General features: G+C 40.0%; 1 protein-coding gene across 1 annotated transcript in view; it reads left to right on the plus strand.

Moving 5' to 3' along the window:
• The window catches only part of jade2 (jade family PHD finger 2), a 148,386-nt gene that overhangs the window by 24,934 nt on the left and 98,095 nt on the right, over nt 1–25,357 (plus strand). The window contains exons 2-3 of the mRNA XM_055148669.1: nt 4,916–4,979; nt 8,194–8,276. Of these exons, the coding sequence (XP_055004644.1) occupies nt 4,916–4,979; nt 8,194–8,276 (147 nt within the window). The remainder of the gene's footprint in view (nt 1–4,915; nt 4,980–8,193; nt 8,277–25,357) is intronic.

The raw sequence follows: 25,357 nt of genomic DNA on the forward strand, positions 1-25,357 counted from the left end.
TATAATATGGGGTAGTAATATACAATTCTGACTTTTTTATCCTTTGTAAACAAAAAAAGTATTTTGCACTTCTGGCAGGCCGTTTGTATGTAACCATTCTTGCACAGTCTGCATCATCCACGTTTATCAGCATGGATGGGAGACGCCTGCCTGGAGAGGGTTAAAGGGCGGGTCGTGCACTTCTGTTCACTTATAACAAAACATTTAGATCACCATTTAGGTCACCTTTTATTGATTTGAAAACAATGTATTAAAAAGTTTCGGTCTTTTAAGTCCTTTTGCTCCCTGTGCTAAGTCCCTCCCCCTTCAGAATAGCCTCACAACGCAGTCTGCCTCCTGCTGATGAAATGACTGCACATTGAGTCAGGTTTGTCAAGTTGTAGTGTATTGTTTTGCAACATGCTTTTTGGAAAATGGAGGAGGATGGTGATGTAGGCTTGTGGGCGGAGCCTTGTACAGTATTGTACCACTAAATGTAAGGAGAGAGATCTCTAGATTATGTAAACAAGCATAGATGACATGCAACAACATTGTAACATAGAAAGCTCCATAAAGTCATTCTTGCACAAAATCCATCTTTTAAGATACATTGTGTCACTTTTCGGGTGGAGGGTCTGTCAAATACTTTTCTCTATGGACATGTTAGTACTTTGGCTGGACTCTTTCACTCAGACTCACAGTCACTATGCCACTGTCACTGTTTTTTGAGGTATTTTTGAGCTATAAAACCAGCTGTAATTGAATGCATGTAAGGTCTGTTTATCTGTTTGATGTCATACTGTGGAATAACATTCCAGGCAGATTAATGACATCTCCATAGATAGAACAGAATAGAAACAAAATAGAATAGAATAGAATAGAATAGAAAGTCATTATATATAATGAGATGCAGAGCTGCTCCTTCAAAGTGCACACAGCACAATATAATAAAATATAATAATATAAAAGTAAAACTACTGTCAACTACTAACTACTGCACATATACAGTAAAACTTGTGCAACACCCACCAGGGTTCAGGGTTACACAGACAGACTGACAGCAAGGTGACAGACCCCCAACCAAAAAGTTATATAGTGCGCCCATAGTGCACTATGTAACTTCCTCTGTCTACAGAATAAAACAATATTCTGTCTTATTTTGTAGAAATTCTGCTAACCCTGTAGTTTACACCAAAACAAACATGTTCTGAATTAAAAACATCACCATGGAGACAAGCAGGTGGCAGACCCTGCATCAGGAAACTTACTCAGTGCATCGTTAATAAAACTGCCATCAAAATGAAACATTATTGCAATAGTAATCATAAAAAGAATTGGTTGTTTTGGCTCCTCTGAGGCTGCTGTAGTTTGAAGTTTGACCCTCTTTGCCTCCTGTATTTCCTGTATGAAACCTGCACTGTTTTAGGTGTGTAAGTTTGGATGTAATTGCCGCTCAGGAGCAGACACGTTCATGTTCCCAGGGCCCTGTGAATGTTTGATACAGACGCAGAGGAGACGAGAGGTGAACCTATAAACACTGAAAATGCAAAATAAATTACACCAAACAAGAGTCATTTAAACTAAAATAAACACGACTTAAGCAGCCATTTTGAGTTATTTCCTGTCATTATCCTTGCTTACTCTCACATGAGGTGGTGATGCATTTAGTGTTGTCAAAACGATCAAAAGTATATATCGAAACTAGATTCTCATTTGAGCAGGTATCGATACTAAAAAAGTCACATTCACAGGACAGAAATGAACCCCCTCTACATGATCCTGGTGTTTTTATTTCTTTATTTTGTCCATAAATCATACAGTTTATAATGTTTGTCAGTGCAGCATTAAACTTGTCTATCTCCATGGAGACAAACACCTGTTGCGTTACAACAATAAACCATAAAAACATTTAGAATTGACTGAAAATGCTTGAGACCAGAGGAGGGTTTTTCCATCAATAACTCGCATGCCAACAGCACACTTCCTGGTTTGGGGAGATCAATAAATGCGTTGTTGTTGTTGTAATTAGGTGCAGACAGCACACAACAGACTTATTTTGAGCTGCTTATACAATATATCTGTAGTGGGGCAAATACATGTGGGAAAAGCATGCAGAGTGTGTCTTAACTGTTCAGTCGTTAAGGAGATGGGCTGAACGTGATCCTCGTCTGTCCTAACGAATCACAAACCTTGTATTATTCACATGAGTTCTGCTCGAGTGGTGTGAGACAGTTGGTGGAGTTTGTAGTATCATTGGTGTCGTTTTAGCAGTGGACGTGAGGATGCAGTGTAAAAGTCTGCAGCTTTGGTCAGAACTTCAGTGTGATCTCTCCCAGCCCACAACTATTCAGACAACACACACACACACACACACACTCACACCCCATCAGATAACATTATAGGACTGCAAAATTCATTGCACTCTAAATTACAATTCGAAGTTTTTGAAGAACCATAATTTCCTTCCCAAACAACCATAAAATCATAAAAAAAACTGCTGTAAAAGCCTGTAGTTTCGATCTGTCCAAACCACAGTGTCTGAAGAAGTGGACTAAGGGAGTGTGACTTCAACCATTGCATTCAGGTCCAGTCAAATGAAGCTCACAGAGGCTTGCACTTGTTTGAATTTGGAGTCAAGTTTCATATTAAGAATAGGAATTAATTAATGGACAAAATAATGAAATAAAAACACCAGGATCATGTAGAGCGGGTTAATAAGAAGAGTTTAAGACCAAAATGAGGAGTATGACAGCAGCAGGTACAGAGAGGAAGTCATGTTTTTTCAATACAAAGTGAATTGGAGCCAGAGTTGATGGAGCCAGAAGCGTGATTAGGAACATAGCAGCTGTCTATTTATAGATTTAGTCTATATTACAAACATGTTCTGAAATGTGATTCTTGGATTAGTTTGTCGGTTCTTCTGGCTGAGTTCAAAATGTGATCAGAATCTGAGTATTAAAACGTTAATCACAAATTGAATCATAATCCTTGTCAGAATAGTCACAGTTACATTTTTTCCCACATTGTGCAGCCGTTTTCTCATTTATTTTCGTATATGATGGAACTTTAAATGAACTCCGGGTGGCGTCGGCAGTAACAACGTGATCGATATGTAACAATGCATCTATTGTCATCACACTGCTCGGACTCCATGTATGTCTATGGTAGAATGTTCAGCAGTTACCATGGTGACACAATGCACACATTAGCAAACACTGCCAAGTACATTTTTAGCTTATCTGAAAACTTAAGTCTAAATACAAAAACAAGTTCTTTTCAGGAGGATGTGGTCAGTGCGAGCGTTCATGGATCTGTTTAGGTGTTAAAAACTGTTGACTAATGTGAGCCAGCTCATGACTGTAATGTTATTTGAGGGGGACTTGTTTGACAGCCCAAATCAGCTGACTTGTAGTCAGTTCTTTCTGGTCAGCTTGTGTCAAAACAATAACAGAGCTTCAGACAGAGCAGTGCAATCTGTTAGCTCTCAGTACATGGCTCCGCCCTCCCCTCTATTTGTCTGTGTGTATTTGGATCCAAACCTTGGTGCTGACAGATGCGTCTCATATGCCTGTTTTTAGAGCAGCTCTGGTTTTCTCCTGGTTAATCGGATCTGTCCAAACTTCATGTTGATGGATGATGCTCTAAACTTAAACTAATGATGAGAAATGCGCTGCTCCGAGGCACCTGGGTAAACAGCCAGCAACACAATACAGCTTTGAATATTTCCACATCAAAAATGTGATGAATTTGGCTCAAAACTCACCACAAATAAATAAGTGCTTTTAAAGATTCTTTCTTCAAACAACATTCCAGATCTTATTTATAACTATTAAAAAAAGGATATTATGTCAAACAACTCGCCTGCACAGAATTTCATTACATTTTTATTATTATTATTTATTTTTTTATTTACACATAACTGTACTTTGCTAATTTAGGTGAAAGAAACACATTTTTGCTCACTACTTGAATGTTGCTGCGGTTTGATTCCTGTTACAGGTTTCCCATGGTCATGGAAATCCTGGAGTCATGAAATTTTTGTATCTCATTCACACATCTACAGTTCTGTTAAGTTCTCATGAGGTTGTTCTGATTATTTCTGAATGTCTGTGCCTTTTGTTTAAAAAAGATGACAATAAATGCACTGACAGGATTTAGAATGTTAAAAACTGTAATTTCAAGCCATGAGGTGAGTGGAAAGAGTTTCACATTTCAGATTTAACCCTAAAAGTCTGATCAGTTCTACACATGAAGGTGCTGTAAAGTCATGGAAAATTCACTTTAGCTCATAAAAAAGTCATGGAAAAGTTTTGGAAATTTTGTCATTGAAAAAGCGCATGAAACCTTATTTATATTGTATATGTTATTTGTATTTCTTAAAGCTGTTGTGCCCTTTGGCAATTCACACTCCGTGCTAAGAGTGACCAGGAATGGTAGATATTGGCAGCCACAGTTTTGCCAGTCTGTCCCAGGGCGGCTGTGGCTACATGGTAACTGAAGGGTAAATGAGTCTTCAGTGTTTTTCAGCAGACGCCAAACCCCCAAAAAGTGACACAGTGTGGCATTAACACTGTATTTTCATATTTCATACTGTTTTTTCATATATGAACACGTTTTAACCTGCTGTTTTCTCTCTCCATCCCCCCTTCTTCCCCCCTCTCTCTCTTCTATTCTCGCTCTTCTCTCCCTGTTCTTCCTGTCTTTTCTCTCTCTTTCTCTTCACTTTCTCTCGTCTCTCTCTCTCTCTCCTTCCTTCTCCTCTGTCCCTTTCTCCTCTTTTTCTCTTTCTCCTCTCTTTCTGTCTTCCCCCGTTCTCTCTTTCTCTCTCCCTTCTCTCTCTCCTCTTTCTCCTTTCTCTCTTCTTCTCATCTATGACTTGCCTCTCGTCTTTCTCTCTCTCTTTCTCCCCCTCCTCCTCTTGTTTTCCCTGTGACAGATGGAGAGCGAGAGGAAGAGGAGGAAATACTCGACGAGCAGCGTAGACTCCGACACCACTGACAGTAAGTTTGTCTTCACTGAGGGAAAGTGTCAAACGGAGCTGCACTATTCGCGTCGCTGTGCGCTCATTAGCCCCGGTGTGAACTGAAAACACACACTTAGCTTTAGCGTTAGCGCCGGATCCGTTACAGGGGCAGACGTGAAGCGGGTCCACCTCCGCACACGAATCCTGGGGAGGCCTGTCATACGCATACAAGATCATATTAACATTTTTATTTCAGATTTTTTTATTTTATTATACAGTAAATTCAGGAGTAGGAGAAGGAGCAGTGCATTTGACAGATTCATGTACTTTTCTAATTCTCACTTGGTTTGGGGGATAGTGCCTGTGCTAACTATTTATCATAGTTTTCTATCAGTTTAAGTGGCTGTTTGTGAAGAAAAGTAGAAAACAAAAAGTTGGAAAATACTGGAAGTAGGAGACAATTTACTCACATTTTTCAGACATTTTCAACATTGATTTTGTGTGTCATTTATTTTTATTTGTCAAATCATAACAGTTGCAATTTAGGTTGTGGTTGTGTGTTACATTCTGCTTGTCAGATAACATACCTCTGTGTATGTCACAATGGCCAGTGTCAAATTATAACCTTCACCAAAATGACAAACGTAGAAAAGACTGGGTATGAGTTTGAGTTAAATCTCAATGATATTAATTCTGTTAGAGAAAAGTGTAACCTGTCATATGTACATTATTTATTATAGTTATAGACGATGTATCAGATCACCAACATATCGGGACGACATTTGCCTTAAATCTGAATGCCTGATTCGGTTGAGTTTACCAACTGCTGCATAAAGCTTTATGGAGCATGAATTTTGTGCACTTCTAGAATCAAAATTCTAGAAGTGCACAAAATTCATGCTCCATCATGGGTTAGTAGTAAAAACAGACTTGTGGATTATACTGGTATTATTAGCACTAGAAGTATAGATAATATTTATGTTAATAGTTATTTCAGATTATACATTTTTGGGGAAAATAATCCAAATTGGTCTGTAAATCATATAGGTCATGCCGACACAGAGCATGAAAAACCCATATTGGTCAATCTCTATTGATACTATACAGAGACATTGTGCTGGGGGGGTTCTTCATACATGCCTATGGCAGAATGTTCAACATTAGCAATAACTACCAAAAAAAGAAAAAACAGGACACTCATAGTCCTGTTTAGGAGTTTGATTTTTAACAAAAAGGTGAGAGTGACTAAAAAACTGTTGGCTGATCCTGCTCACGACTCATGACAGAGACCTGTTTAGTTTAACAGCACAAATCAGCTCTCCTGCTCCAACTAAGTCACTTCTTTCTGGTCAGATTGTGTTAAAACAAAGCCCAGACTAAATCTAACTTGAGTTACAGAGTCTCAGACAGAGCAGTGGCTTCAGTTAGCGTCACACTCTCAGGAACTATTGCTGACATCAGCTGCAAAGTATCAGTTTAAACTAAGGATGCAACGATTAATTGACTTGTAATTGTGATTTGTCAAGTGTAAAAAATAACTGTAATATTTTAGCTAACATTTATTATAAAGAAATGTGCTTTCAAATGGTTCCTAAGATAGAACCAGTATACACATATATTTATATATTCACTAACTTGTGTCTATGCAATAACCTGTCAGCACATGTTTTTCAATTACATTTTGAAGTATCTGTAATATTTTCTGGCCCCTCAGGCGATCGGAGGGTGGAGTAAACTTATAAACCTGTGTTACACCGGGTTAAATCAAATCATGAGGTAAGAGAAGAGATGCACATGTGGAGAGTTATTTAGCTGTTAGCCTGAAGCGCTAGTCTCTGAATGTGATGGTGAGATTAGCGTCAGATTAGCATAGGCGCTAGAGAAGAAGAGGTGAGTTAAATATCCAATGCTACTGGCAAGGTATATTATTTAGCATTTGGCCATGTAAGCTAATGCAGTTCTAATATTGCATGAAGATAAGACTGTAAGATAAATCACAATGAACTAGTTTAGACCTCTACAAACATGTTCTGAAATGTCCCCGTGTGTCAGATGCCCTCAATGTGTGTCAGATGCCCTTCTTATGTGTCAGGTGCCCTCCCTGTGTGTCAGGTGCCCTCCCCGTGTGTCAGATGCCCTTCTTGTGTGTCAGGTGCCCTCCCCGTGTGTCAGGTGCCCTCCCCGTGTGTCAGGTGCCCTTCTTGTGTGTCAGGTGCCCTTCTTGTGTGTCAGGTGCCCTCCCTGTGTGTCAGGTGCCCTCCCCGTGTGTCAGGTGCCCTCCCCGTGTGTCAGGTGCCCTTCTTGTGTGTCAGGTGCCCTTCTTGTGTGTCAGGTGCCCTCCCCGTGTGTCAGGTGCCCTCCCCGTGTGTCAGGTGCCCTTCTTGTGTGTCAGGTGCCCTTCTTGTGTGTCAGGTGCCCTCCCTGTGTGTCAGGTGCCCTCCCTGTGTGTCAGGTGCCCTCCCTGTGTGTCAGGTGCCCTCCCTGTGTGTCAGGTGCCCTCCCTGTGTCTCCTTGGGGTATTATTCTGTGCTGCTAACCCTTCTACAAATATGTTTTGAAATGCATGGGATTCTTGAATTAGTTAACAGCGTGTCATTTATTGGCGTGACCAGCCAGAAGCACTTGTACTGACCGTCGTGGAGTTCTACTCTGTGTTGTGCTTTAAAACTGCATAATGTATGACTCCTTGTGGTTTAATGCTTACTGTATGTGATTCTGATTGTGTGGTGTTTTCTTTCAGGTACAGTGTTATAATAATGTTATAATTAAGTGATGCAATGACTCTGTGGTGTTTTCTTTCCGCGCAGGTGATTTAAATGTTATTGATTCAATGACCATGTGATGTTTTCTTTCAGGTCCTTTGATTTAAACATTATTATGTGATATAGTGACTGTGTGGTGTTTTCTTTCAGGTCCAGTGATTTCAATCTTATTATATGATTCAATGACTCTGAGGTGTTTTCTTTCAGGTCCAGTAATTTTTATATTATGTGATTCTATGACCATGTGATGTTTCCTTTCAGCTCCGGTGATCTAAATGTTATTGTGTGATTCAATGACTGTGTGGTGTTTTCTTTCAGGTTTAGTGATTTTAATGTTTTATATGATTCTGTGACTGTGTGGTGTGTTCTTTCAGGAACTGGCCATTTAAATGTTATTATGTGATTCACTTACTATGTGGTGTTTTCTTTCAGGTTCGGTGATTTAAATGTTATTATGTGATTCAGTGATTGTGTGGTGTTTTCTTTCAGGTCCAGTGACGTCGTGGTCACGCTCCAAATCCACAGTCACCAGCAGCACATGGGTCGTACACCCGCACAAGAAGCCTTCAGAGGTCAGTCTAAACCTGATTACTTATATTACAATAATGCATAGGAACGCTACAAGTAGGCGATACTGACACAAATGTATTTCTCAGTGTTTTTGGATTAAAGTAGAATTTTTTGAGCGTTTGTCATTTTTTTGTTTTTTGCCATTTTATAGTTGTTTATCTTGTGTTTGGAGTGATTTGTGCATATTTGAGCCATGCTTGTCGCTTATTTTCATAATGCCATATTGTTTGGGACACCACTAGATGTGCTCATTTTAGTTTTGCTCAGCTCTTTTAGTCGCAGTTCCGCTTTAGTCCTGGTCCTCAGCCCCACATCGCAACCACACGGCTCAGAGGAGGACTGTAATCTGCCCTAAAGTCCCCATCCTGCCAAAAAATTAAATCCAAATACTCACTTGAATATGAGAGGCCAAATCTGTTATTAATGAGTTTCAGATTTCTGCTTTATATATTTTGTTTTGCATTGCTAATTGCTATGGCAACAGTAATTTTTATGTAAACGAAGGATAGGGCAAACACATATACAAAACATACAATTCATAAGATTTTATGTCAGTTGTTTTTAAATAATGGTTTGTTGACTTTAATGCAGTTAGAAGCATTATAATTGAGGATGAACAAACAACAGAACAAATGTGTATAAATAAAAGTTCAAACCTTATTAGGGCCAATCATGACCAGTAAATAATCTCACTACACAGGTTTATCTGTCCAAACAGGGCATCGGCAAAACTGATATTAGCATTTTTCAGTATTGGCACTGATATCTGATACCAGTATCAGATCTGTGCATCCCTAAAAACAAAATATTATTTTTTTGTGTTAAGTTCTATACAGCAAAAGTACCTAGAAAAAAATACCTTTTGGGGTTGAACTTGTGAAACTGAGATGATGCTGCATTCGATGGTGTCGGTAATTTCCAGTTTCTCCTCCACACCTGCGGCTCTCAGAATGAGCTTGTGACCTGCAGTAACCCACAGACCTGAGGCTGGGGTTTCGATATATCCCTAATGTAGAACTGTAGGCCTCGTGCGGAACTGTACGCCTAACGCTGTATGTGCTGTGGTTTCCTGTCTGTGGGAGTGTGTGCTGCAAGAGGTGCTGCACGGCACTTGCTAGAATTTTTTTCTCTCAAATAAATAATTAAATAAATATTGCAAATAAAAAGACATTTCATCTGTTTCACTTGTAGTCATGAGAAGGTACTGTGGCTCCATAAAGATCTTATTGTCATTAAACTTGTTTGCATCTTTGCATTTATTCAATTACATGTGTCTATCACTCAACAGAACCTTATAAAACACACATTCTTATTGTGAACGGGGTCACCTTTACACAGAGCTGACCTGTAACTTGGCCTGGTGGCATCATTTTCTTGACTGCATGGAGATAGACAGATGTAATGCCAAAGCAAGTGATGTACCCTCCACCAGAAAAGTGACACAGTGCACCTTTATGCAACTGTAACTGTAAATACTATTATACTTTTTGTAACTTGACTTCACTGATCATTTTATTGTACAGTGTATATTTAATGACATACTGTGGAACATTCCAAACAAAGCAATAAAATGTCCATGGAGACAAGCAGGTGACAGATCCCTCCACCAGTGCAGAAGTTACTCAGTGCATTTTTAATTTGCATAGACTCATGGATGCGAGCTGTAATCTTAAAGAGGAGCAGGTATTATTCAAATTTGACTTGCATGTTTGAGTAATTTAGCAATTTAGTAATTTAGCAGTCTCTCCCAGTTAGCAGTACAGTCTCCATAAATATACAAAAACATGCTACAAAACACTACACTACAACTTCACAAACCTGATATGATGTACAGTAGTTTCATAAACAGGATGCACACTGATTGTGTTGTGATGGTGCTCTGAAGAGGGGTTGGAATTCAAAAACTAAAACCTATTAATCTTGTGAATACAGCATTTTTCAAACAATAAAATTTCACATGGTGATCTAAATATGTGATGTTTTACAGTTAATACCCCACAGAAGTCAAATACCTCTTCTTTAAACTGATCATACTGTAGTGAGGAGTGCACACCTGGATCACGTTATTTTGAGTTTGTGCGAAAATAAGCACTTTAAATGTGTGTCAGAGAAACTCCAGAGGGACTCATGTTCTGCTCCCTAAATATAGAGGCAGGAAGGGCATCAGGACCAATCCACACGACGAGGGCAGAAAAAGTGCTGCCCATAACGTGACTTAAAGCTACACTATGTCACTTTTCTGATGAAGGGTTAGGGTTTAGCCGCTGCAAGATGAATCACAATCTAATCACAATTTGAATGGGCACAATTACATGGCCAAAAGCTTAAGATATAAACAGTTAAATCCATCAGAAAATGACTTAAAAGTAGTGAAATTATCTTTCTGCATGGACAGATCATTTTTCCTTGACAAGTTATCTTAAAGTAAACTACCTCTAGACTAAAATGGAGCAGTCTCAGAACGAGTAAGTAGATAATAAATCTGAAAACAAGATGAATAGCCTGATTTAAGATTCTTGGCCAGATCAGAGAAATTTGCAGCAAATTTACGAATTACAAAGAATTTAGTTCCATAATTTCCTCCACAAACAACAAAATCTCCAGTCTTATTCTGCATAAAAAGTTCTAACCCTGTAGTCCAGAGCTGCACAAACACGTTCTGAAATGTGATTCTTGTCTCATTTGTCACTTCAGATTTCAGTCTTTTGGTCAATTCTTCTAGACATTTTAAACATGTGAACTTTGAACAGAATCTTATTATTAGAGCATAAATTGCAATCACAATTCCTGTCAGTTGTATAGCAAAGTCGCCTTAAATAAAGAAGCGGTGCGAATTCAAATGCCAGAAAATTGTCCAAAAATTTAATATAAGGGTGAGTTGTTGTACAGTTGTAGGGAGTATTATCTGTTACATAAGGGTGAGTTGTTGTACAGTTGTAGGGAGTATTTATCTGTTACATAAGGGTGAGTTGTTGTACAGTTGTAGGGAGTATTATCTGTTACATAAGGGTGAGTTGTTTGTACAGTTGTAGGGAGTATTATCTGTTAGTTGTTGTACAGTTGTAGGGAGTATTATCTGTTACATAAGGGTGAGTTGTTGTACAGTTGTAGGGAGTATTATCTGTTACATAAGGGTGAGTTGTTGTAACAGTTGTAGGGAGTATTATCTGTTACATAAGGGTGAGTTGTTGTACAGTTGTAGGGAGTATTATCTGTTACAGGGTGAGTTGTTGTACAGTTGTAGGGAGTATTATCTGTTACATAAGGGTGAGTTGTTGTACAGTTGTAGGGAGTATTATCTGTTACATAAGGGTGAGTTGTTGTACAGTTGTAGGGAGTATTATCTGTTAGTTGTTTGTACAGTTGTAGGGAGTATTATCTGTTACATAAGGGTGAGTTGTTGTACAGTTGTAGGGAGTATTATCTGTTACATAAAGGGTGAGTTTTTGTACAGTTGTAGGGAGTATTATCTGTTAGTTGTTGTACAGTTGTAGGGAGTATTATCTGTTACATAAGGGTGAGTTGTTGTACAGTTGTAGGGAGTATTATCTGTTACATAAGGGTGAGTTGTTGTACAGTTGTAGGGAGTATTATCTGTTAGGGTGAGTGTTGTACAGTTGTAGGGAGTATTATCTGTTACATAAAGGGTGAGTTGTTGTACAGTTGTAGGAGTATTATCTGTTACATAAGAGTTGTTGTACAGTTGTAGGGAGTATTATCTGTTACATAAGGGTGAGTTGTTGTACAGTTGTAGGGAGTATTATCTGTTACATAAGGGTGAGTTTGTTGTACAGTTGTAGGGAGTATTATCTGTTAGGTGAGTGTTGTACAGTTGTAGGGAGTATTATCTGTTACATAAGGGTGAGTTGTTGTACAGTTGTAGGGAGTATTATCTGTTAGTGAGTGTTGTACAGTTGTAGGGAGTATTATCTGTTACATAAGGGTGAGTTGTTGTACAGTTGTAGGGAGTATTATCTGTTACATAAGGGTGAGTTGTTGTACAGTTGTAGGGAGTATTATCTGTTGTTGTACAGTTGTAGGGAGTATTATCTGTTGTTGTACAGTTGTAGGGAGTATTATCTGTTACATAAGGGTGAGTTGTTGTACAGTTGTAGGGAGTATTATCTGTTACATAAGGGTGAGTTGTTGTACAGTTGTAGGGAGTATTATCTGTTACATAAGGGTGAGTTGTTGTACAGTTGTAGGGAGCATTATCTGTTGTTGTACAGTTGTAGGGAGTATTATCTGTTAAGGTGAGTTGTTGTACAGTTGTAGGGAGTATTATCTGTTACATAAGGGTGAGTTGTTGTACAGTTGTAGGGAGTATTATCTGTTACATAAGGTGAGTTGTTGTACAGTTGTAGGGAGTATTATCTGTTAGTTGTTGTACAGTTGTAGGGAGTATTATCTGTTACATAAGGGTGAGTTGTTGTACAGTTGTAGGGAGTATTATCTGTTACAGGTGAGTTGTTGTACAGTTGTAGGGAGTATTATCTGTTACATAAGGGTGAGTTGTTGTACAGTTGTAGGGAGTATTATCTGTTACATAAGGGTGAGTTGTTGTACAGTTGTAGGGAGTATTATCTGTTACATAAGGGTGAGTTGTTGTACAGTTGTAGGGAGTATTTATCTGGAGTTGTTTGTACAGTTGTAGGGAGTATTATCTGTTACATAAGGGTGAGTTGTTGTACAGTTGTAGGGAGTATTATCTGTTACATAAGGTTGAGTTGTTGTACAGTTGTAGGGAGTATTATCTGAGTTGTTGTACAGTTGTAGGGAGTATTATCTGTTACATAAGGGTGAGTTGTTGTACAGTTGTAGGGAGTATTATCTGTTACATAAGGGTGAGTTGTTGTACAGTTGTAGGGAGTATTATCTGTTACATAAGGGTGAGTTTTGTACAGTTGTAGGGAGTATTATCTGAGTTGTTGTACAGTTGTAGGGAGTATTATCTGTTACATAAGGGTGAGTTGTTGTACAGTTGTAGGGAGTATTATCTGTTACATGAGTTGTTGTACAGTTGTAGGGAGTATTATCTGTTACATAAGGGTGAGTTGTTGTACAGTTGTAGGGAGTATTATCTGTTACATAAGGGTGAGTTGTTGTACAGTTGTAGGGAGTATTATCTGTTCCATAAGGGTGAGTTGTTGTGCATTTGTAGGGAGTATTATCTGTTACATAAGGGTGAGTTTTGTACAGTTGTAGGGAGTATTATCTGAGTTGTTGTACAGTTGTAGGGAGTATTATCTGTTACATAAGGGTGAGTTGTTGTACAGTTGTAGGGAGTATTATCTGTTACATAAGGGTGAGTTGTTGTACAGTTGTAGGGAGTATTATCTGTTAGGTTGTTGTACAGTTGTAGGGAGTATTATCTGTTACATAAGGGTGAGTTGTTGTACAGTTGTAGGGAGTATTATCTGTTAGTGAGTTGTTGTACAGTTGTAGGGAGTATTATCTGTTACATAAGGGTGAGTTGTTGTACAGTTGTAGGGAGTATTTATCTGTTACATAAGGGTGAGTTGTTGTACAGTTGTAGGGAGTATTATCTGTTACATAAGGGTGAGTTGTTTGTACAGTTGTAGGGAGTATTATCTGTTACATAAGGGTGAGTTGTTGTACAGTTGTAGGGAGTATTATCTGTTAGTTGTTGTACAGTTGTAGGGAGTATTATCTGTTACATAAGGGTGAGTTGTTGTACAGTTGTAGGGAGTATTATCTGTTACATAAGGTGAGTTGTACAGTTGTAGGGAGTATTATCTGTTTGTTGTACAGTTGTAGGGAGTTATTATCTGAGTTGTTGTACAGTTGTAGGGAGTATTATCTGTTACATAAGGGTGAGTTGTTGTACAGTTGTAGGGAGTATTATCTGTTACATAAGGGTGAGTTGTTGTACAGTTGTAGGGAGTATTATCTGTTACATAAAGGTGAGTTGTTGTACAGTTGTAGGGAGTATTATCTGTTACATAAGGGTGAGTTGTTGTACAGTTGTAGGGAGTATTATCTGTTACATAAGGTGAGTTGTTGTACAGTTGTAGGGAGTATTATCTGTTACATAAGGTGAGTTGTTGTACAGTTGTAGGGAGTATTATCTGAGTGTTGTACAGTTGTAGGAGTATTATCTGTTACATAAGGGTGAGTTGTTGTACAGTTGTAGGGAGTAATTATCTGTTAGGTGTTGTACAGTTGTAGGGAGTAGTTATCTGAGTTGTTGTACAGTTGTAGGGAGTATTATCTGTTACATAAGTTGTTGTACAGTTGTAGGGAGTATTATCTGTTACATAAGGTGAGTTGTTGTACAGTTGTAGGGAGTATTATCTGTTACATAAGGGTGAGTTGTTGTACAGTTGTAGGGAGTATTATCTGTTAGTTGTTGTACAGTTGTAGGGAGTATTATCTGTTACATAAGGGTGAGTTGTTGTACAGTTGTAGGGAGTATTATCTGTTAGTTGTTGTACAGTTGTAGGGAGTAATTATCTGTTGTTGTTGTACAGTTGTAGGGAGTATTATCTGTTAGTTGTTGTACAGTTGTAGGGAGTATTATCTGTTACAGTTGTTGTACAGTTGTAGGGAGTATTATCTGTTACATAAGGTGAGTTGTTGTACAGTTGTAGGGAGTATTATCTGTTACATAAGGTGAGTTGTTGTACAGTTGTAGGGAGTATTATCTGTTACATAAGGGTGAGTTGTTTGTACAGTTGTAGGGAGTAATTATCTGTTACATAAGGGTGAGTTGTTGTACAGTTGTAGGAGTATTATCTGTTAGGTTGTTGTACAGTTTGTAGGGAGTATTATCTGTTACATAAGGGTGAGTTGTTGTACAGTTGTAGGGAGTATTATCTCTGTTACATAAGGGTGAGTTGTTGTACAGTTGTAGGGAGTATTATCTGTTACATAAGGGTGAGTTGTTGTACAGTTGTAGGAGTATGTTGAGTGTTGTACAGTTGTAGGGAGTATTATCTGTTACATAAGGGTGAGTTGTTGTACAGTTGTAGGGAGTATTATCTGTTACATAAGGGTGAGTTGTTGTACAGTTGTAGGGAGTATTATCTGTTACATAAGGGTGAGTTGTTGTACAGTTGTAGGGAGTAATTATCTGTTTGTTGTACAGTTGTAGGGAGTATTATCTGTTTACATAAGGTGAGTTGTTGTACAGTTGTAGGGAGTATTATCTGTTACATAAGGGTGAGTTGTTTGTACAGTTGTAGGGAGTATTATCTGTTACATAAAGGGTGAGTTGTTGTACAGTTGTAGGGAGTATTATCTGTTAGTTGTTGTACAGTTGTAGGGAGTATTATCTGAGTTGTTGTACAGTTGTAGGGAGTATTATCTGTTACATAAGTTGTTGTACAGTTGTAGGGAGTATTATCTGTTACATAAGGGTGAGTTGTTGTACAGTTGTAGGGAGTATTATCTGTTAGGTGAGTTGTACAGTTGTAGGGAGTATTATCTGTTGTTGTACAGTTTGTAGGGAGTATTATCTGAGTTGTTTGTACAGTTGTAGGGAGTATTATCTGTTACATAAAGGGTGAGTTGTTGTACAGTTGTAGGGAGTATTCTCTGTTATAAGGTTGAGTTGTTGTACAGTTGTAGGGAGTATTATCTGAGTTGTTGTACAGTTGTAGGGAGTATTTTCTGTTCCATAAGGTTGAGTTGTTGTACAGTTGTAGGGAGTATTATCTGTTAGGTTGTTGTACAGTTGTAGGGAGTATTATCTGAGTTGTTGTACAGTTGTAGGGAGTATTATCTGTTACATAAGGGTGAGTTGTTGTACAGTTGTAGGGAGTATTATCTGTTAGTGAGTTGTACAGTTGTAGGGAGTATTATCTGAGTTGTTGTACAGTTGTAGGGAGTATTAGTTGTTTGTACAGTTGTAGGGAGTATTATCTGTTACATAAGGGTGAGTTGTTGTACAGTTGTAGGGAGTATTATCTGAGTTGTTGTACAGTTGTAGGGAGTATTATCTGTTACATAAGGTGAGTTGTTGTACAGTTGTAGGGAGTATTATCTGTTACATAAGGGTGAGTTGTTGTACAGTTGTAGGGAGTATTATCTGTTTCATAAGGTTGAGTTGTTGTACAGTTGTAGGGAGTATTATCTGTTCCATAAGGGTGAGTTGTTGTACAGTTGTAGGGAGTATTATCTGTCCCTCTATAGTCTAGTGCAGTTGGTGAGTTGTTGTATAGTTGTAGGTAGTATTATCTGAGGTGTTGTACAGTTGTAGGGAGTATTATCTGAGTTGTTGTACAGTTGTAGGGAGTATTATCTGTTCCATAAGGGGGAGTTGTTGTACAGTTGTAGGGAGTATTATCTGTCCCTCTATAGTCTAGTGCAGTTGGTGAGTTGTTGTATAGTTGTAGGGAGTATTATCTGAGTTGTTGTACAGTTGTAGGGAGTATTATCTGTTCCATAAGGGGGAGTTGTTGTACAGTTGTAGGGAGTATTATCTGTCCCTCTATAGTCTAGTGCAGTTGGTGAGTTGTTGTATAGTTGTAGGGAGTATTATCTGAGGTGTTGTATAGTTGTAGGGAGTATTATCTGTTCCATAAGGGGGAGTTGTTGTACAGTTGTAGGGAGTATTATCTGTCCCTCTATAGTCTGGTGCAGTTGGTGAGTTGTTGTATAGTTGTAGGGAGTATTATCTGTCCCAGTGTAGTGTGGTGGGGGAGCAGGAGTGTCTGTGATGGAGAGCAGTTTGTCCAGTGTCCTCGTGTCCCTCACTGTGACAAATGTCTCCAGCTCAGAGTCGATCACGTGAGCAGCTTTACAGATCAGTTTCATATCAGGAATAGAAATTGATTTACGGACAAAAAAAGCGGAAAATAAAAACACCATGAATCATTTAGAACGGGCCAGTCTGAACATTTTAAGACCAAAATGAGGAGTCTGACAGCAGCAGTTACATCGGGAGGTTCGACGTTATTTCAATACAAAATCAATTGGAGCCAGAGTTGATGGAGCCAGAAGTTCGCCCATACTCGCTTCCTGTTTGCGACGCAGAAGCCAGCAGTTTAGCTACGTCCATTTACACAGTGTATGCAGTCTATGAGCCCTACTTGATATTTTAATTTAGCATCTTCCCCACTACAGTTTCCCTCTTCTCTTGTTGTTTCTATATTTCTCATTCTCAAAACATCTGTCTGTATATTTGTCTGAAGCACAGATCCTGTTCGTCTGTGCTCTTCTCGTCTTTACAGAGGCTTATGGTAGAGCCCAGTGTTAACTCCAGCCAGCTGTTTACCTCCGTTGCCATGGAGATGCACAGCTGGCCCGACAGACCATAATAAGTCTCTCCAGATGTGTGTAAATGATTTAACACAAACATCCACATGTTCTGGTGATTACTGAGACACTTTGGCAAATCTGAGAAGAATATATTATGTTTAAGTGTGTTTATCACATAGACTGTAGAAAGAAGTGGACTGTCACGTTCAGCTCCAATCAAATGAAGCTCACCGAGGCTGGCAGTTATAGGGACGAATTTAGCGCCAAGATCCAAGTCTGACCACGAGTATCACTGCAACCAAAGAGCCAACCTTGATTTACAGGTAATATAGTGAAATAAAAACACCAGGAGCAACAGACTTTTCTTCATTTGTACCAAAATGACTAGGCTTCACTGCAGAATCCTACGTGCATCACTGATGAAGAAAATAAAACTGTAGAACAAAGTTAGTGGAGAGTGATGGGTGTATGCTGCATGGTGGTGCTGAAAATGGGGGTATTGTTTTTTGTGTCTATAGGGGATCATTGAATGGTTTATTTTCAAACTTTTTGCACATATAAACCGCACCGGATTATAAGGCGCATTAAACCAAACACAACAGTTAGGTAAGTCAGTCAAACTTTATTTAACGCGTTCATGATAACTCTCAACTTTGTTCAATTGTAACGTGTAAAAAAATACTGTCTGAGATGCTAAATTGTTCGTGTATTCACAATAAGTCATAATAGTTCAAACAGTTGGGTGATTCCGGCGTCCACACGTCCACATCCCTCTCGTCATTATGTGAGTCAGTGTGGTTACTGTTCCCTGGCAGTTCAATGATGATTCTGGTCTTGGTGAAAGCTCGGACCACAGTTGATACTGATCCTTAGCCCGGGCGTCCACGATCCGTTGGCAGATCGTGGCGTAAGTCGCTCGGCGCTGTCTCTCTGTCTTGGTGAATGTGTGTTCTCCTTCTCTCATCCACTGCTCCCATGCAGCTCACGCAGCTTCACTTTATAAATGCCTTGAGTTTAAAGTTACTGTTGTGAGCGTGTCTCTTGACAGGTGCATTTTGATATTTAAAGGAATCACAGTATGTATTACTCCACGATGCTCCTGACTACGGCAGCTGTAATGCTGAAAGTGGTGCGGATTTGTAGTTTACTAAAGTCGTACTAAGACAAACCAATAAATTCATATATAAGACACTCTGGATTATAAGGTGCGCAGTAATTTTTTTGATGAAATGAAAAGCTTTTAAGTGTGTCCTATAGTGCAGAAAATACGGTAGAGTAAAAAAAAAAGCTATTAAAGACTTCTCAAACTTGACTGAATCACTCCAAATACAACCTCGGGTGAGTAAATGGTGAGGGGAAACAGCTAGGTCGGCTTTAAAACACACAGGACTAAAAGAAGACAGCTCAACCCATTTATAAATATCACTCTTCTCAAGTGTTCACAAAAAGTCCCATTACAAACCAAATGCACAAAGGTTCATGTTTCACAACTTCAGAATGAGGCTGTTTTATTGAATCGTGGAGTTGAACAAATATGCAGGTGTATTATTCCAATTGTCAACAGAGGAAGTGTTCTTTCAGGTCTGAGGCGAACAATGAAATGAGAATTAACTGTGAAATGGTGTAGAGTAGCTTCAGTAAAGCCAGAGTCTCAGGTAGTTTTGTCACGATAACAACAGAACAACTTGATTTCAGTACTAGACTCAATACTGATTCCGATACCACGATGATAAAAAAAAAAAAAAACACCAAAAAAACACTCTTTATTTTTAATGTGATTTTCAACATTCAGGAAAGGTTCATTTCTGTCTTGTAAATGGGACTTTTTTAGTATCGATACCTGCTTAAATGAGTATCAAGTTTTGTTAATAGTTTTAATATGGATTAGAATCTGATTTTCGATTCTTTTGACAACCCTACTTTATTGAATCATGAAGTTGAACCAATATGCAGTATTATTATTCCTATTGTGAACAGAGGAAGTGTTCTTTCAGGTCTGAGCCGAACAATGAAACGAGAATTCTCTGTGAAAAGGTGTAGAGCAGCTTCAATAGAGCCACAGTCTGAGGAGGAGACGGAAAACTGGTCTTTTTTTTTCTTTTTTTTTAACACAAAACATCATTCAATAGTACCGTTCTAAAGAAAGGCTAACATTGAGATACTGGAATAAAATGCATGTTGCTCCATTCTGAGATTAAACCATGATTTTGAAAAAAGCTTTTTGACCTCTGTGACCCCCCTTCAAACACAAACCTACACAACAAGTCTGTCTGTAGTTTGTGCTCTGTTTGTGCTGTTTTGTGCTGCAAAAAGTTTAGTTTGTGCTGTTTTAGTTTTTGAGGTATTACCGATTCTTTTATAGGACAAATTAGGGTCAGTCAACCCCCCGGAAGCTTCAAATGCTCTAAAACGCCACAAAAACAGTGTCAATCGTTTGTGCTTCATTTGTGCTGCAAGAAGTGTGATTCTGGTTCTTAAGATATTAGCAGTTTTATTTTTGGCTGATGACGTCATCCAGCCCCTCAAAATGTTAAATAGCCCCAAAACAGGCAGACAATTATACAAAACATTTGTGTTTCATTTGTGCTGTGACAGTTTTCATTTGTGCGAGTATATTTCTAAAATTATTCATTGTTATTTTTGCTGAAATTATATGATGTCATTTCCATTCAGCTGACGGCAGCGACTTTTGCAAAACTCCACAAAATTAGTGAAGAGAAATGATCAGAGCTGTGGAAAAGTCTGTATCACTCTTTAGTCACTTGATTTTGATTCATAATGTCTATAATAATACACACTTTTAAATACTTTAAAATAAAACTGTTAATATGTTAAGAACCATCACAGCACAAATCAAACTTTTTGCAGCACAAACGAAGCACAAACAATTGACACCATTCTGTGGTGTTTTAGAGCATTTTGAAGCTTCCTGGGGGTTGACTGACTCTAATTTGACCTATAGAAGAACTGTTAATATCTCAAAAACTAAAACAGCACAAACAAAACTTTTTGCAGCACAAAACAGCACAAACAAAGCACAAATGATAGTCATAGTTTTTGTGTAGGTTTGCATTTGAGCGGGGGTCAACTTCACACAGGTAAGCTTTTAAAGTGGAGGTTTCAGTTTTATGCAAATATTTGTTCAATTATTTTTAGAGTGTCCATATTTTCTGATCTATGTTAGAATGTTGTTTCCTCATCAAACATGGAGCTGGAGTTGTGTTTCTGTCCTGCTGAGTTCTTCTCTCAAACAGAAACACTCACACTGTCATGTGGTAATACACAACGTAAACATCACTGGTCGAGACCATCCAGACTCACAGGTTGGCAATGCGACTCCAGCTCTCTCAGATGAATGCTGCGGTTGTGTCCTTGGGCAAGACACGACCCACCTCACCCCCCGTGTCTGTGTGCACTGGTGTGTGAGTGTGTGTGTGGAGTGTGTGAGTGGGTGAGTGGTTCTTTGATGTGAGGAGCTTTGAGTGCCTTGAAGGTGGAAAAGAGCTAAAAGTGTGACCATTTTAGCATGATTTCATCCCTCAAATTGCATCACAAGGTGGAACCGAGCATTTTGAGCTTTGGAAAAGTAGGCAGAATAATAAAACATCACTCAGACAAGTGTGAATGAAACGAAACACAACTCCACGTCTGTTTTTGAGGAGAAAATGTTATTGTATTTAAGGTGCACTATGTAACTTTATGTTGTGGGGTCTGTCGCCTTCTTGTTTCTTGGGCGATGTCACTGCTCTGCCTGGAATGTTCCACAGTGTGACATTAAACAGCTCCACTTTACATTTATTCTTTTACAGGTGGTTTTAGCTCAAAAATACATCGAAATACAGACTTTCTGACTGTGAGCGGGGTCGCCTCTCCACAGATCTGACCTGGAACTTTGTCTACTTTGGTCTCCATGACGATAGAAAGGTTTAATGCCATACTCTGAAACATTCCAGACAAAGCAATAACATCTCCATGTCACGGACTGACGGACTCTCCATCAGAAAAGTGACACAATGCAGCTTTAATCATGCCTCCTAAAACATTATATTTGACCTGAGTGATTTGAGAGCATCAGCGCTGCACGGCCCTGCGCTAAACTCTACTCCCTGTGACTTCAGTGAGCAGCTTTTCTTACATTTCCAATGCAAGAAAGTGGGGAAATAAAAAATTATTTTCTTCCAAACAAATCGATTTGAACTTCAAATTCAATGAATTGATTTAATCCACGATCAAAATCTGGTTTGCTCCATTTTGGTAGATCCAATCTCATATCTTATCTCTTCTTGCGTTTCGTCCCTCCCCTAACAGTTTTACATCCGTTTATCTCACTGTTCTTTCATTCACAGGAGGAGGGACAGAAGAGAGAGAGATAGAGAGGAAAGAAAGAGAGAGGGCAAGAGAAGAGATAAAATGAAAAGAAGAGGATACATGAACTATGAAAATAAAGAGAGAAGAGAGAGGAAGAAAGTGAAATAGAAAAGGGGAAAGAGGGAAACAGCAATAGAGGGAGAGAAAGACAGACTGAGAAAGGAAGAGGGCAAGACAGACGAAGAATAGGAGAGAGAGAGAGAAAGAGGAGGTTGTATGATTTTGCTCCCAGGTGAAAATCTGCGTAACATGAATATGCATCAGGAGCACACGCAGAGGAAAGAAGGGATGAGAAAAAGAAAGGAACGACAAGATGAAATAAAACGACGAGATGAAAAAGTGGGTCAGTGACGAAAGTGTCAAAGCGCAAGCGATAAAATGTTGGTCCCCCGCGGAGCTCACGAGACCAAAATCAAATGTGTGATTTCTGCAGAGGAGAGAAGAGAGACGGAGCGACTGTGAGGAGGAGGAGAAGGAGGGAGAGGAAGAGGAGGAGAGGAAGAGGGGAGGAGAGAAGAGAGACGGAGCGACTGTGAGGAGGAGGAGAAGGAGGGAGAGGAAGAGGAGGAGAGGAAGAGGAGGAGAGGAAGAGGGGAGGAGCGACTGTGAGGAGGAGGGAGAGGTAGAGGAAGAGGAGGAGAGGAAGAGGGGAGGAGAGAAGAGAGACGGAGCGACTGTGAGGAGGAGGAGAAGGAGGGAGAGGAAGAGGAAGAGGGGAGGAGAGAAGAGAGACGGAGCGACTGTGAGGAGGAGGAGGGAGAGGAAGAGGAGGAGAGGAAGAGGGGAGGAGCGACTGTGAGGAGGAGGGAGAGGAAGAGGAAGAGGAGGAGAGGAAGAGGGGAGGAGAGAAGAGAGATGGAGCGACTATGAGGAGGAGGAGGAGGGAGAGGAAGATTAGGAGAGGAAGAGGGGAGGAGAGAAGAGAGACGGAGCGACTGTGAGGAGGAGGAGGAGGAGGAAGAGGAGGAGAGGAAGAGGGGAGGAGCGACTGTGAGGAGGAGGGAGAGGAAGAGGAGGAGAGGAAGAGGGGAGGAGCGACTGTGAGGAGGAGGGAGAGGAAGAGGAGGAGAGGAAGAGGGGAGGAGAGAAGAGAGACGGAGCGACTGTGAAGAGGAGGAGTGGAAGAGGGGAGGAGAGAGACGGAGCAACTGTGAGGAGGAGGGAGAGGAGAGGAAGAGGGGAGGAGAGAAGAGAGACGGAGCGACTGTGAGGAGGAGAAGGAGAGGAGAGGAAGAGGGGAGGAGAGAGAGAGGCTGAGTGACTGGGAGGAAGAGGACGAGAAGAGAGAGAGAGGAGAGAAAGAAGGAGGGAGAGTGTAGGGAGAGAGCAGATGAGAGAGAGGGGACGAAGAGAGAGAAGAGTGAGGAAGGGAGAGAAAGAGGGGGATAAGAAAGGGACCAGGGGCATAGAGCGGAAGAGGAGAGAAAAAGGGAGAGAGAGGAAGGAGAGCAGGAGGAGAGCGACTGAGAAGGGGAGAGAGTGAGGGGGAGAGAGCAAGAGAGAATGGAGGGACTGAGGGAGGAAGGGGGAGAGAGGGGATGATGGGAGGGGGAAAGAGGGGAGGAGGGAGAGAGGGGAGGTGAGGGGTCAGTGACAAGGAGAAATTGGGAGACATGAGGGGGAGGAGAGGAGGAGAGAGGGAGGCATAGGAGGGCAGGAGGATATGGAGGAAGGGAGGGAGAGAAAGGACAGGAGGAGAGAGACAGGTGAAGACGAAAAGAGTGGAGAGAAAGCAGGAGGAGCGAAGGCAGGAGAGAGAAGATAGATGAAGGACAGGAGGAGAGTGAGACAGAGGACAGAGAGAGAGACAGGTGACGAAGGAGGGGAGAGGGAGGGAGGAGAGGAGGATGAGAGTGGTGGTGCAGATGGAGGAGAGGTGACCTAGTTTTGGTGAGCATGTGGCAGAAAAGCAGAACCAAAGCGGCGCATGATGAATGCTGCCTCACACTTCGTCTGTGGAGCAGATTTGACCAGATCTGGCAACCCGCCCCAGACTCTCAATACACAACTATTTATACACCTGCGCAGTCCAGGGATACAACACAACCACACTACAACTACAACACAACTACAACTACAACACAACTACAACTACAACTACAACACAACTACAACACAACTACAACACAACTACAACACAACTACAACACAACTGCAACACAACAGCAACACAACTACAACACAACTACAACACAACTACTACAACACAACAGCAACACAACTACAACACAACTACAACACAACTACAACACAACTACAACTACAACACAACTACAACACAACTACAACACAACTACAACACAACTGCAACACAACTACAGCACAACTACAACACAACTACAACTACAACACAACTACAACACAACAGCAACACATCTACAACACATCTACAACACAACTACAACACAACTACAACTGCAACACAACAGCAACACAACTACAACACAACTACAACACAACAACAACACAACTACAACAACAACACAACTACAACACAACAACACAGCAACACAACTACAACACAACAGCAACACAACTACAACACAACAGCAACACAACTACAACACAACAGCAACACAACTACAACACAACTACAACACAACTACAACTACAACACAACTACAACACAACTAACAAACGCAACACAACAGCAACACAACTACAGCACAACTACAACACAACTACAACTACAACACAACTGCAACACAACTACAACACAACTGCAACACAACTACAACACAACAGCAACACAACTACAACACAACTACAACACAACTACAACACAACTGCAACACAACAGCAACACAACTACAGCACAACTACAACACAACTGCAACACAACTACAACACAACTGCAACACAACTGCAACACAACAACTGCAACTACAACACAACTACAACACAACTGCAACTACAACACAACTACAACACAACAGCAACACAACTACAACTACAACATAACTACAACACAACTACAACACAACTACAACACAACTACAACACAACTGCAACACAACTACAGCACAACTACAACACAACTACAACACAACTACAACACAACACAGCAACACAACTACAACACAACTACAACACAACAGCAACACATCTACAACACATCTACAACACAACTACAACACAACTACAACTACAACACAACTGCAACACAACAGCAACACAACTACAACACAACTACAACACAACTACAACAACAACACAACAGCAACACAACTACAACAACAACACAACTACAACACAACAGCAACACAACTACAACACAACTACAACTACAACACAACAGCAACACAACTACAACTACAACACAACAGCAACACAACTACAACACAACTACAACACAACTGCAACACAACAGCAACACAACTACAGCACAACTACAACACAACTACAACTACAACACAACTGCAACACAACTACAACAACAACACAACAGCAACACAACTACAACAACAACACAACTACAACACAACAGCAACAC

The sequence above is a fragment of the Boleophthalmus pectinirostris genome, unplaced genomic scaffold (assembly GCF_026225935.1).
Source record: "Boleophthalmus pectinirostris isolate CB_2022bp ecotype Guang Dong unplaced genomic scaffold, ASM2622593v1 HiC_scaffold_12, whole genome shotgun sequence".
Lineage (NCBI taxonomy): Eukaryota > Metazoa > Chordata > Actinopteri > Gobiiformes > Gobiidae > Boleophthalmus > Boleophthalmus pectinirostris.